The 13,769-nt window shown below is 41.8% G+C and overlaps 1 protein-coding gene across 13 annotated transcripts in view; it reads left to right on the top strand.

Moving 5' to 3' along the window:
- The window catches only part of LOC132492975 (WASH complex subunit 2A-like), a 57,087-nt gene that overhangs the window by 21,464 nt on the left and 21,854 nt on the right, over window positions 1-13,769 (top strand). For 12 of the 13 annotated variants that reach the window (XM_060103034.1, XM_060103062.1, XM_060103043.1 and 9 more), the window contains exons 14-19: window positions 693-752; window positions 1,151-1,324; window positions 3,976-4,103; window positions 5,137-5,223; window positions 8,698-8,799; window positions 10,355-10,486. In XM_060103034.1, coding sequence (XP_059959017.1) covers window positions 693-752; window positions 1,151-1,324; window positions 3,976-4,103; window positions 5,137-5,223; window positions 8,698-8,799; window positions 10,355-10,486 — 683 coding nt within the window. The remainder of the gene's footprint in view (window positions 1-692; window positions 753-1,150; window positions 1,325-3,975; window positions 4,104-5,136; window positions 5,224-8,697; window positions 8,800-10,354; window positions 10,487-13,769) is intronic. The other variant, XM_060103017.1, reaches the window with a different exon arrangement.

Raw genomic sequence — 13,769 nt, 5'->3', positions numbered from 1 at the left:
TTTTTACTTGCTTATTCTCATCAAACTGGACTGGATGGAGTCAGAACTGTCGAGCCCTGCTTGCTCTGTCCCTTGCCTCCCCCATTTGTGCTCTACATCTTCCTTGGCCTCCCCAGCCAACCCCAGTGTTATAGCCTGCCCAGAGTCAGTGATCTTCCGTGGGAGTCACAGCCTAGATTGATTTAATACCAAGAAAAAAAAGTCATGACATTGGTAGGGAAGACGATACTAAGGAATTTTAAAATGGCTCTTTGAGGAAAATCAGTTAAAAAAATTTTTTTTTATTGGGGTATAGTTGTTTTACAGTGTTGTGTTAGTTTCTACTGTACAGCGAAGTGGATTTCCCTGTGCTATACAGCAGGTCCTCATTAGTTATCTATTTTATGCATATTAGTGTATATATGTCAGTCCCAATCTTCCAATTCATCCCACCCCTGCCTTTCCCCCCTTGGTGTCCATACGTTTGTTCTCTACGTCTGTGTGTCTGTTTCTGCCTTGCAAATGGGTTCATCTGTACCATTTTTCTAGATTCCACATATGTGCGTTAATACATGATACTTGTTTTTAGGAAAAATGAGTTTTAAAATTCTCCTATTAGCTGTGTATTGTATTGCGCATATTTTAGGAAGGTGCATTTAACAAGGAAAGTTGTTTTCTCTGTTGAAATGTTATCTCTCTGTTTCTCATTTTAGCTTCTTCATCCTCCAAACCTGGAAAGAAAATCCCAGCAGGAGCTGTTTCTGTATTTTTAGGTATCATAACTTAGAGTTTGTTTTCAAAAAGTATGTACCTGTCGTTTTGTCATTTTTAAGATTGTCATCTTCAAAGGACTGACTGGGGAGGAGAGTGTGAAGAACTACAGAGGGCATCGAAGAGTGAGAGCTCACTTAACCTGTGTTAGCTCATATTACCTTAGAAATCAGTGGCCTTGGACTTTTTTCGGTCTGAGTGATCAGTTGATTCTGCACTGTGGGACATTCTATATCAGTAAAGGATGGAGGTTGTTGGGTCCTGTTAATGTGTTTTGTGGATGAACTGAAACTACAAGTTCTTGGTGGTGGTACTATTTTTTTCTTTTCCCCCTCCTGTAAAGTCAGGATGTGCACCCACCCTGGCTCACAGCTGGTTTGTCTTGTCCCTCCACCCACAGGGGACACTGATGTGTTTGGTGCCACCTGCGCTCCGTCACTGAAGGAGGCCCAGAAGCCCGAGCAGCCCACTCCAGGGAAAAGCTCGTACCTCCCAGCACCTGCTGGCCTCTTTGATGATGACGACGACGATGATGACTTTTTTGCAGCATCCCGTAGCAAACCTCCCAAGACAGGTACTGCTCCATCTTCTGTTTCTGGGAATTTAGCCAAATAAAGAATGTTGACCTAGGGGAGTTCCCTGGTACTCTAGTGGTTGGGATTCCAGGCTTTCATTGCTGTGGCCCAGGTTCAATCCCTGGTCAGGGAACTGAGATCCTACAAGCCGTGTGGTGCAGACAAAGGAAAAAAAAAAAGAAAAAAAATGTTGACCTAAAAAGGCATGAAGTTCATCCAGTTCCTTATCTCTTGCAGTGCCAGGATCCCTCCTCAGGCGTTCCTGTCAGAATTGTCTCATCTCTCCTTAGATAGTTAGGGTGCCTTGGAGGTCTGTGTTTTATGGACCAATATTTCCTGCTTTGGAAACTAATTACTAGGATTATCTTTCTTATTTAGAGAGAAATCTGTTCCCCTCTAATATCTGCCCAAGATGCTAGTTTTGACCTTTTCAATTGGAGAGAAAGTTTTAATCACACTTTCTTCCAGAGTCCTTAGGAAAATACATGAGCATGAGCAGAATGTTCGTGCTAGCTGTTTAGTTCCCAGCTTCTCCGCTCTGTACCAGAAAGCCCAGGTGACCTTGACTTGCCCTTCTGTAACAGGGTTTTTAGCTCCTTGGCCACTTGGGCACTCTCCTTTCTTCTCCCCTCAAATTTCAGCCAGCTTGTTCATGAAGTCACTCCTCTGAATCAGTTGTTATTTAATGAGCAGATGTCTCTCCCAGGACGCTTGTCAAAATGCAGATTCTGATTCACTGGGTTTAGGGTGGGGCCTGCGATTCTGCATTTCTGACAGGCTCCCTGGTAGGCAGAGATTGCTTGTCCATGGGTTGCACTTGGAGTAGCAAAGGATTGGGTTTATTGGTTGTCTTTCTAGAAAAGAAGGGTAGACCACTGAGGTGCACACAACTTCCAGCAACTTGAGCAACAAAGGGCTTTTTCTCCTAAGGACTAGGTGGACCAGGAAGCATCGAGAAGCAGGGTCTCTGGACTTAGCTCCTTTTCCAGCAGTAGGTGTGAAAGTAAAGACAGCAGCAAAAATGCGAGGGAACTAATAGCCGGGTTTTAGAAAGAGTGCAAACTGGACACATACTACGCTCACATCTAGGCCTACTGAAATGACAGTGAATAAAGGAGTAAGTGCCTCTCGTGGCTGGGAAGGGCTCTCACTTGGTGGGATTAACTGATTTGGAATCACAAGTAAGTTGGTGCCGCTTTCCTTGACAGCTGCTGTTCTCCTGGGACATGCGTGAGTCAGTGCCCTATTTCAGTGACACACACCTCATTCAGCAGCCATGCTTGTGGTAGCGAAAGGTTGGAATCCCCCCAAATATTCATCTGTAGGGTAAATTATGGTCCTTCCATTTAGTGGAATTTTGTGAAGCTGTGAGAAAGAATGAGTTTTATGTGTGTTGACATGGGAAGATACCCTAGATACATTGAGTGAAAAATGCAAATCATAAGACACATTCTTCAAATTGTGTTATTTATTATTTAGCCATATTTGTGAATAACTAGAGTTAACATGTTAGTATATCTTTTGTGGAAATTAGAAGCATGTATATCAAACTGTTCCTGCTGGCCTTGTTTGGGTTGGCAGGTGGGATTATGTGGGAGGTTTCCGTTTTTGCTCTTATATGCCTCTGTATAGTTTGACTTTTTATTTTTCTAAATTTTAAAAAAAGATTGATTATTTATTTATTTTTATTTATTTACTTATTATTATTTTTTTGGCTGCATTGGGTCTTAGTTGCGGCATGTGGGATCTTCGTTGAGCCATGCGGGATCTTTTGTTGCGGCGCGTGGGCTTCTCTCTAGTTGTGGCATGCAGGTTTTCTCTTCTCTAGTTGTGGCATGCAGGCTCTGGGCTCTGTAGTTGTGGCGCATGGGCTCCAGGGCACGTTGGCTCTGTAATTTGCGGCTCTCTTGTTGAGGTGCGTGAGCTCAATAGTTGTGGCGCACAGGCTTAGTTACCCCGCGGCGTGTAGGATCTTAGTTCCCTGATCAGGGATCGAACCCACGTCCCCTGCATTGTAAGGCGGATTCTTTACCACTGGTCCACCAGGGAAGTCCCAGTTTAACTTTTTAAAAGCAGGAGCCAACTGTCACTTCTCAGATTCCTAGAGCGGTTGACTCTTAAATGATCTTTCTTTCTGTAGGTCTCTTTTTACCCTTTATGCCAGTCCAAACTACTCCAAGCATAAGGTACTGCTGCTTGGATAAGGGTGTAAGCCAGATGGTTAAACTGTCTGTCCTGCGTTTCATTGGAGTAGCTGTTGTGTTCTTTGAAAAATTCCAGTCTAGTCCACTTAATATTTCTTCGTAACGAATCAAGCAATAACATACTTTTTCTGTTCATTCTTTGGGAGGGAAGAATTTTTTTTTTTTTTTTGCGGTACGTGGGCCTCTCACTGTTGTGTCCTCTCCCGTTGCGGAGCACAGGCTCCGGACGCGCAGGCTCAGCGGCCACGGCTCACGGGCCTAGCCACTCCGCGGCACGTGGGATCTTCCCGGACTGGGGCACGAACCCGTGTCCCCTGCATCGGCAGGCGGACTCTCAACCACTGCGCCACCAGGGAAGCCCTGGGAGAAAAGAATTTTTAATCTGTGAATTTCGTGGTGGGATTTTTGACCTCCGTGTAATTTTATGCTGTGGTCTCTTTCTAAAGACAAAGTCAAATCCACTGCCAGTATCTTTGACGATGAGGAAGGAGATTTGTTCAAAGAAAAAGCGGCAGCTTTGCCAGAGGCTACTGTAAGTCAGACAGATGAAAATAAAGAAAGAGCAGAAAAAAAGGTGAGCAGGAGGGAAGACTAAACACGGGAGTGTAGATTTGGGGCATCTTGTTAATTCACTGGAACCCAGAGGGAAGTATTGTTCCTTTCAAGTGTATAGCAGACTTCAAACGTACAGAGAGTTGAAAGAATACAACAAACACCCAAATAACTAGCACCTAGATTCAGCAGTTGTTGCATTTTGCCTTCCTCGGTGGTCTTAACATCCACTGGTGATCTTTTCCTGAACCAGTTATCATGTTGGGTGGCGGGGAAAACAGAAGAATGTGGTTCTACTTCTACCATTTCTTCTATGTTAATTAGCTGGCATTCTTCTGAACAGAAGAGCTTTCTCTCCTTCTTTCCTGCTTTTTTAGTATCACTATAGGATCATAGATTCGCTATTCGACATGTTATGATCCATTAACATCGTAATTCAAATTGACCTGTATTTGGCCAATAGGCTGTGTCTCCATCACTCTTTAAGCTCTTCTGGCTGCTGTCCCCTCCCTTGCTATCCTGCACAGCCTGAAACCCTGACCATCTCTGCCTCTGACCACCTAGGTGCCAGCATTCAGAACCCAGCAGGCTCCTAGGATGCCCACCTTAGGTTCCAGCTTAGGTACATGTCCCACTTGTACACTGTATGAGGCAGGCAGTCTGTCCTACCCTGATCCCCCAGATGTGCCCTCTGCTTTATCTTGTTTTTCTCTTTTCTCACAGTTCCCTTTGCCTGGAGTGTTCTTGCTTCTACCATCTCCCATATCCAGGTCCTGTCTGTCCTGAGAAATTTACTTCACAAGGACTGTTTCTTCCTTCATTCCTAGCATATACCAATTTTTAAATTCTTTCCCATGGTACTTCTCTTTTTGCATTAATTCTTTATATGCACTTGATACATGTCCAAGGTCCATGATGTTTTTATTCCTCTGCTGCATGGCCTGGGACCTTATCCTAGCAGAGATTCAGGACATCTTTTGAATGAATAAGTGAATGAACCCTCATTTTCAGGTGTCTGGCTTGTTAACTCTCAATTTTTTTTTTTCCCAACAAAGGTTACCCTCCCTTCCAGCAAAAATCTCAAGGCCTTGTCAGAAACAAAAACTCACAAAGGTTTATTTTCAGATGAGGATGACTCTGAGGTAAGGAATTCATTCTTTTTCTTAGTTCTGGGAAATAGTTCATGGATATGACGTTGGAAAGTATTTCTGATTCAGGTTGTTCTCAGTAGAGGTATAAGGCTTATTAAGTACTTTATTTCTTTCGTTGAAAATAATGTTTTGAGAACACATGGTCTATAGAAAGCAACATGTATACAATACTTTCACTGTTGGGTTTGAATCCAGTGAATCTCCTGGGAGGAAAATTCAGGATACTTATATTTTAGGCTATTAACTGATCCATAATGTAATGAGGTGCTTGTACGAGAACAGAAATCAACACACTGCTTCCTCTTTCAGTAGTCTCACTAAACAGTGGGCATAGACTGTTAACAGTTTGTGGGCTGGCGCTGCTTTGCAGACAGCCTCAGTCCTCCAGGGCCCTGCCTAGAAGCACCTTTGCAGTGACGCAGGGACAACTCTCAGAAGCGTTACTGCTTTTTCTGGCTTCCACAGGCCTTGATCCTTTTAGAGCTAACTTTAGGCCAGGCTTTTAAGGGATCGGAGACCTATCTGAGAATGTGTAATGGGCAGTAATCAATCCCCTTCACAGAGAAAGGTGGGAACATGGCAGAAATTTATATGTAATTTCAAGAAATTACAAACTCTGGGTTAAGCTCTTGTGGTTATTTTGCACTTATAGCCAGGATGAGCATACAACTCTTTGGAGGTAGAGTGATCACTGTTGATGGAAATAAAATCTTGAGGCTTATATTTCATTGGTGGCCAGTGTGCAGAAGATTGGAATTAAGCGAAGTCCAGTTAAGCCAAACTCCTGACACATAAGTAGAGCATGATGGGGCCTCCCACTCTGGTCTTATCCTACACTCTTCGCTTTTTCATCATCACACACCGAGGCACTTTGAGATCTTTGGGCTGGCTTTTGCCCCTCTGGGAGTGCTCTTCCCAGAACTGGATAGCCCACTTCCTCACTTTTTCCAGTTCACTGCGAGGTCTCCTGCGACAGCCCTTTGCACAATAGCAAGCCCGCCAGCACACATCACACTGTGCTCCTTAGCCCCTCTTCTGTTTTATTGTCCCCACAGTATGTATTGCCATGTGACACTTCATGTCTGCTTGTTCACTGTCTATGTCCCAGCTAGAGTAAGCTCCATGAGGGCAGGATGGTGTGTTTCCTGCTTGTGTCCTTAACCCCTAGACTAGTGTTTGGTATTGGGACAGTTGACTAAGTGAAAAAACCAAATGTGAGCAATTTCAGTGACTCAAAAGGTGTTCTGATTATTTATTACTATGAAACAGATCACTCCAAAACTTTGTGGCTTAAAACACCAATAAGTTTTATTACCTCTTATGGTTGTAGAAGTTGACTGGGCTCAGCCAGGCATTTTTCACTTAGGGTCTCTCATGTGGTTCCAGTCTGAAGGTGGCCAGGCTGAGAGTCATCTCACTCATGTGTCTGGTGCCTGGGTGGGAAAGACTCGAACAGCTGGGGCTCTTGGGAGGTCCGTCTCTGTCTCTGTGTGGTCTCCCAGCATGGCAGCTTCAGGGAAGCTGGACTTCTTAGGGTGTTGCCTCAAGGCTTCAAAGTAAGATCCCCAAGAGAGCTGCACAGAGGCCGTACAGGTGTACCTGGGAGATACTGCGGGTTTGGTTCCAGACACCATAATAAAACGAATATCTCAGTAAAGTGAGTCACATGAATTTTTTGGTTTCCTAGTGTATATAAAAGTTACGTTTATATTATACTGTAGTCTATTAAGTGTGCAATAGCATTATGTCTAAAAAATGTATATACCTTAATTAAAAATACTTTATCTCTAAAAAGTGCTAACCATCATCTGAGCCTTCAGCAAGTCATAATCTTTGCTGGTGGAGGGTTTGAAATAGTTCAAGAATTACCAAAATCTGACAGAGAAACAAAGTGAGCAAATGCTGTAGGAAAAATGTCGTTGACAGACTTGCTTGAGACAGGGTTGCCACAAACTTTGAATCTGTGGAAAATGCAATATCTGCGAAGCACAGTAGAGTGAAGCACCATAAAATGAGGTATGTCTGTACTGTTTTTTGTAACCTAGCCTCAGAAGTCAGCATGGTCACTTCTACCAAGTTCTGTTGGTTGAGGCAGTACAAAGGCCTGCCCAAGTTCAAGGGCAGGGGACACCAACTCCACTTCCTGATGGTAGGAGTGTAAATGAATTTGCAGACAGGTTTAAATCCACCACCACAGGCTTTGTCCCATGTGTACCATCACAGATTGTTTTTATTGGATATTGTCGAGGTTTTTAGGCAAGGAGAAGTAAAACAATGCAGTCTAGGAAGAGCTTTGGACCAAAAGGATTGAATATTTACTCCTCCCTTTATATCTCAAGTGTGGAGCTAAAGTTTACCTTGTGGAATCATTTTGGGGAGGTGTTTAAGGTAATGGAAAGCCTTTTTTTCCCCCTAACACCAAGGAAGATGTTAGTCAAGGGTCCAAAACAGTGATGTTGAAATTTGTTTTTGTTCTTTGTTTTGGTTTACTACTACTTTTTTTTTTTTTTTTAACACAGCCCTTTCTTTAAGTGAAATGTTGCCAATGCTTAAAATGCAGGAGAGGTATGGAAAGCCTGGGACTCCCCCTGTGTGTCCCCTTCTACCCAAACAGACCATGGGGACTCCATGGGGCCTAGGCAAAAACCACTGGGCTGAGTGGAGCTCTTCTCAGTTAATGAAGTCATTAACTCCATATTTGAGTAGACATTGATTCCATGATAAAAAAAAATTATCCAGAGAGGTCTTAGAAACTATGTTCTTGTCCTATTTGCCTGTCTCTTGTGTACTGAAGTTTCTCATCCTGAGGGAATAGTTATCCTATTTCATGTTTCTGATTCATGCAACTCAGTTTGCAGATCTTTCTTTGCATTATAGGCTGGCATTTTTTAACATTTTGGAAATTTCTTCAGAATCTACCAGATCTTTCTCTAATTTGCAACATTTCCTAGCTGCCGTTCAAGAACACCAAACATTTTAAAGTTAAAATTGAATTTGTATTTATTTAAAAGAAATCATATCATACTCTTATTATAGGAAAGAGGATATAACTAAATAAAACAGAGTTGTAGATCCAGTAATTTGTTAATCTAGCTTCTATTTCCATTACTAAATCTGTTTAATCTCTCTGATTCTCTGGACAGAAAAAGGAAGTTATTTTTTTAAGCGTGGTAGGAAGTTGATTGGAAAAATTTCCCCTCCCTTAATCATCCAGGTGAGAGTATCAAAACCTCTGGGTTCCAGTGACGCCACGTGGAGTTACATGTGGGTCTCTTCCTTCTCACCTGCACACAGTGAGGATGGACTGATGTGTGTTCCCCGAGGACTGTGTCAGCGAGCTTCCCTCTCTGACAAAGAGACCTGGATGCATGGCAGCCATCATGTCATAAACTTTAGTGTTTTATATCTGATACTTCAAAAACTGCTATATTTTATTAACCAGGAACTTTAATCTTGATCCAACAGGATTTGTTTTCTTCTCAAAGTGTGAGTAAGTCGAAAGATGCATCTCTCCTGCCTAGCAAACTCCCCACCTCGGTCTCGCTTTTCGATGATGAAGATGAAGAGGTAAACATTGTTACTGCAACACAACATAATCAAGTTTTCCATTAGTAGAAAACCGTTGCTGATGTAGCTTTATAACCAGAGGCTCATACAGTAGAACAAGGTGATAGGGAAGCAGTCAAGCTTTCTGAGGCTTATATAACAAAAACATTTCAGTTTTTATTTCAGTGACTCCTTTCTTAAGTTCTCTTAACTGTACAATGGGCAGGGCCTTAGATTTCTTGACCCAGCTCTATGCAAGGCTTTGTAGGTTTCATTTTAAAAATCTTCCTTTAAGAAATACTTTTTAGGGGATGGAACCCAATGATCTACAAGAACGTCTTGGATAAAGTGGGAGTGGAGGGGAGAAGGCAACCATGTCCTCATCTTGCTTGCTTCTCTTTCCCACGCTGGATGAGAGCAAAGTGGGAGAAAGAAGTGAGAGGGAAGACCAACCAAACCTTTGCTCTTAGGCAGTATTGTGCGGTGGCTGAGCTCATGGGCTTTGGCATCAGAGCCCTGTGTTCATATCCTAGTTCCACCACATGCAAATCAGGGACCTTGGGCAAGTAACTTAACCTTTCTGAATCTCATCTCGCTTCATAGTATATAGGGTCATTGTGGCAGCTAAAACAGCTAATGCACAGCCATTGGCACAGTGCATGGCACATAGTAAGTGTGTAGTAAATGTTAGCTCTGTCATTCATATCCCCAGTGAGTGCCAGTTCATTAGTCTCACGGCCTTTCCTACCTTCCCACACTTTCCTTAAAGACTCCCTTTATCCAGTCTTTACACTTCAGGACTGTTCACCTGCTGTAGTATGTTGTTAAGAGTGTTTTTCTGTCTAACTTGGGCTCGGGCCAAGTTCTATGGTTTTGTTCCCTTTACCTAAATAAAAGTACCTTAATAGGTACTTTGGGAATGCCGTTGAACCTATAAGGATCAGCTCTTACTAGGCCAGTGATTTTATTTAGTAAATTATTTCCTAAGTTTGTATTGTCCCTTTGATATTAATCAGAAACTCAAGTTATTCTTTCCCTCTGTCCCAGGTGTGTGTCTTCCGTAAATGTGAAAGAGTAGAGAAAGCTCCCTGTATCTTTCTCTTTATGCATTGGTCTGGTTTCTAATTCATAGAGAGAAAGGTCCTGGCTGCCGCAGGGGGCTGTACTGCTCTCAGGCCAATTGCAGGCTCCGGACCTTCCCTAATGAGCATAGCGGGCCCGCCCACAGGAGGACTGGGCGGGGCCAGGTTCCCTCTTATTTCTATGACTGTCCTCACATTATTCCCTTTCCTGCTTCCTCCCAGGTGTTCCGCCTTTGAATTTTATGGTATCTTTTTCCCTTCTATGGATGAATATAGTTAGAGAAGGTTGTAGCCTGTTGTTGTAGGATTTATACATAAGTGAGAAGTGGCATTTACTAGTATTGTGTGATTTTTTTTTTCCCCCAAAAGGTGTTATATATCTTCTTCACTTGACTGGAGACGTATTCTCTACTAATTTGACATGAGAGAATGTCTTCAGTTTTTTGTTTTATGTGTTCAAGGTTGTCATACTCTTCTGCCATTTGTTTTTCTAGGATAATCTTTTTGGGGCTACAGCTGCTAAGAAGCAGTCATCATCTCTACTAACTCAGAGCCAAGAGAAAACAAAACCCTCTGAGCTTTCCAAAAAGAAAGCATCTGCTTTATTGTTCAGCAGTGATGAGGAGGTGGGTTGAAAGTTATTTTCTAGAGAAGAGTAGGAGGTGGTTTGATGGATTTAAGAGTTACAGCTGTCCTAAACCTTTTCTTTTTCTGCCTATTTAGATCTAGTGAAGTTCGGTCACCAAAGACTATGTTCACAAGACTGTCTATTTTTGAAGAAAGATATTTATTGTAGTATATTAAAGATTAATCTTTTCAAAATGCTTAGGAATAAAATAAGTATCACCCTCAAATTATAATATATGCTAATTCAAATGAGTTAGGCCTTATTTTTTTTTAAACACCATTATTGGAGTACAATTGCTTTACGATGGTGTGTTAGTTTCTCCTGTACAACAAAGTGAATCAGCTGTATGTATACATATATCCCCATATCCCCTCCCTCTTGCATCTCCCTCCCACCCTCCTACCCGTCTAGGTGGACACAAAGCACCAAGCTGATCTCCCTGTGCCATGTGGCTGCTTCCCACTAGCTATCTATTTTACATTTGGTGGTGTATATATGTCCATGGCACTCTCTCACTTCATCCCAGCTTACCCTTCCCCCTCCCCATGTCCTCAAGTCCATTCTCTACATCTGCACCTTTATTCCTGTCCTGCCCTTAGGTTCGTCAGAACCAATATTATTTTTTTAGATTCCATATATATGTGTTAGCATATGGTATTTGTTTTTCTCTTTCTGACTTACTTCATTCTGTATGACAGTCTGTAGGTCCATCCACCTCACAGCAAATAACTCAATTTCATTCCTTTTTATGGTTGAGTAATATTCCATTGTATATATTTGCCACATCTTCTTTATCCATTCATCTGTTGATGGACACTTAGGTTGCTTGCATGTCCTGGCTGTTGTAAATAGAGCTGCAATGAACACTGTGGTACATGTATCTTTTTGAATTATGGTTTTCTCAGGGTATATGCCCAGTAGTGAGATTGCTGGTTCGTATGGTAATTCTATTTTTAGTTTTTTAAGGAACCTCCATACTGTTCTCCATAGTGGCTGTATCAATATACATTCCCACCAACAGTGCAAGAGTGTTCCCTTTTCTCCACACCCTCTCCAGCATTTATTGTTTGTAGATATTTTGATGATGGCCACTCTGACTGGTGTGAGATGATATCTCATTTTAGTTTTGATTTGCATTTCTCTAATGATTAGTGATGTTAAGCATCCTTTCATGTGTTTGTTGGCAATCTGTATATCTCCACTGGAGAAATGTCTATTTAGGTCTTCTGCCCAGTTTTGGATTGGGTTGTTTGTTTTTTTGCTATTGAGCTTCATGAGCTGCTTGTATATTTTGGAGATTAATCCTTTGTCAGTTGCTTCATTTGCAAATATTTTCTCCCATTCTGAGGGTTGTCTTTTCGTCTTGTTTATGGTTTCCTTTGCTGTGCAAAAGCTTTTAAGTTTCATTGGGTCCCATTTGTTTATTTTTGTTTTTATTTCCATTTCTCTAGGAGGTGGGTCAAAAAGAATCTTGCTGTGATTTATGTCATAGAGTGTTCTGCCTATGTTTTCCTCTAAGAGTTTTATAGTATCTGGCCTTACATTTAGGTCTTTAATCCATTTTGAGTTTATTTTTGTGTATGGTGTTAGGGAGTGTTCTAATTTCATTCTCTTACATGTAGCTGTCCAGTTTTCCCAGCACTTTACTTTGTTAAATGATTGCTGTGCTTCGTTAATCAAGAACAGTAGCTAGACAAGGTAGGAGTGGTCTATGCTCCTTTAATTCCTTTTTTGTAAGAGTCTTAACAATGTTTCCATTTGCTATTCGGATATATATTAGCAGAGCCAATTGAGAGTATAGTTTAGCAGCTGTTCAGATTTAGCTGTACAGAAAAAGACTAAATATAATGATACTAAAAACTGTGAGCATTAAAAATCTTCCTATTTTATAATACTCTAACATTGTAGGTAAGTTATGAGGGTATGATGTAGGCAGATAAATGATAGATGTGTTCATTTTTTTAAATTGAAAGCAACTTAAAATGACACAACATAATTTGCTTTTTCTACTCAAATCTGTGAATTTATAATGGATTTTCCTTTTTTTTTTTTTCTAGCATTCTTAGTGGGTTGTTCTCCCTATAGTAATGGCCAACCATCAGTTGAATTTTTTCTTCTGTAGTATTACTGTGGTTCAGGGAAAATAAAAATATTAGCTACAGCAGGTAGCAAAAGTACTTGCAGAGTAAAGATAACCAGGGTTCTAGAACAGTGACTCAGCTTTGACTGCCCAGTGGGATCACTTGGAGAACTTTAGAGAGTACTGATACTGGCTTCCACCACTGGAGGTTCTGAATTAATTGATTTGGGGTATGGCCTGTTACTGGAGGTTTCTAAGGCTCTTTTGGGGATTCTAGCATGTGGTCGCTGTTGAGCACCCCTACTCTAGGGGAGCACTTCTCAAACTATAACGTGTGAAGAAATCACCTGGACATACTGTGACAAATGCAGGTTCTGATTCAGAAAGTGGGGTAGAAATTCTGTATAACAGAAGCTGCTGCTTGTGGAACCCACTTTGATTTGCAAAGCTCTAGACTCCAGGACCACTTAGCAAGTGCTCAGGAGATCCTTGGTTTGAAGGGGTGAGCATAGCCAGGTGGGGTTTCCTTAACTGCTTTCTAAAGTCCAGATTCAGAATTTTGTGGTAAAAGGGTCGCTAGCAGCTTTCATTGTGTCTTGTTTACATTGCATGAGCTTTTTATACATTTTTTCCCCAGCTTGCTTTGGGATTTTTAAATTCAAATATCATTTTCCTCCAAAGTTGAGAGTTCTCGACTTTCTTTTCTTTTAAACATTCCTGTATCTTCTCATTCCCCTGTATAACTAATTTTGATCTGTAAAGTAGAGAAGTTCCCTTGTCCTAACACAGAACAGGACCATAGAGAGAGAAACACTGTGGCAGGTAGTGATGGAGGGAAACACCATAAGGTCTGGGAGGTCAAAGAACCCAGCTGTCTAGATTTGAGTTCAATGAAAAGCCTTGGACATAAGCTTTCCTCGAAAGTGATACACTTAGTTTAAATACAAGTTAGTTTAACAAATGTGAATTTTATTTTACTCCTCAGGTTTCTTTTCTTTTTTTTTTTTTTTTTTTTTTTTTGTGGTACGTGGGCCTCTCACTGTTGTGGCCTCTCCCGTTGCGGAGCACAGGCTCCAGACGCGCAGGCTCAGCAGCCATGGCTCACAGGCCCAGCCACTCCACGGCATGTGGGATCCTCCTGGACCAGGGCACGAACCCGTGTCCCCTGCATCGGCAGGCAGACTCTCAACCACTGCACCAC

This window comes from Mesoplodon densirostris, chromosome 1 (assembly GCF_025265405.1).
Source record: "Mesoplodon densirostris isolate mMesDen1 chromosome 1, mMesDen1 primary haplotype, whole genome shotgun sequence".
NCBI classification, from domain to species: domain Eukaryota; kingdom Metazoa; phylum Chordata; class Mammalia; order Artiodactyla; family Ziphiidae; genus Mesoplodon; species Mesoplodon densirostris.
The sequence above is the reverse complement of the archived record's forward strand: the minus strand, read 5'-3'. Positions and strand labels throughout refer to the sequence as shown.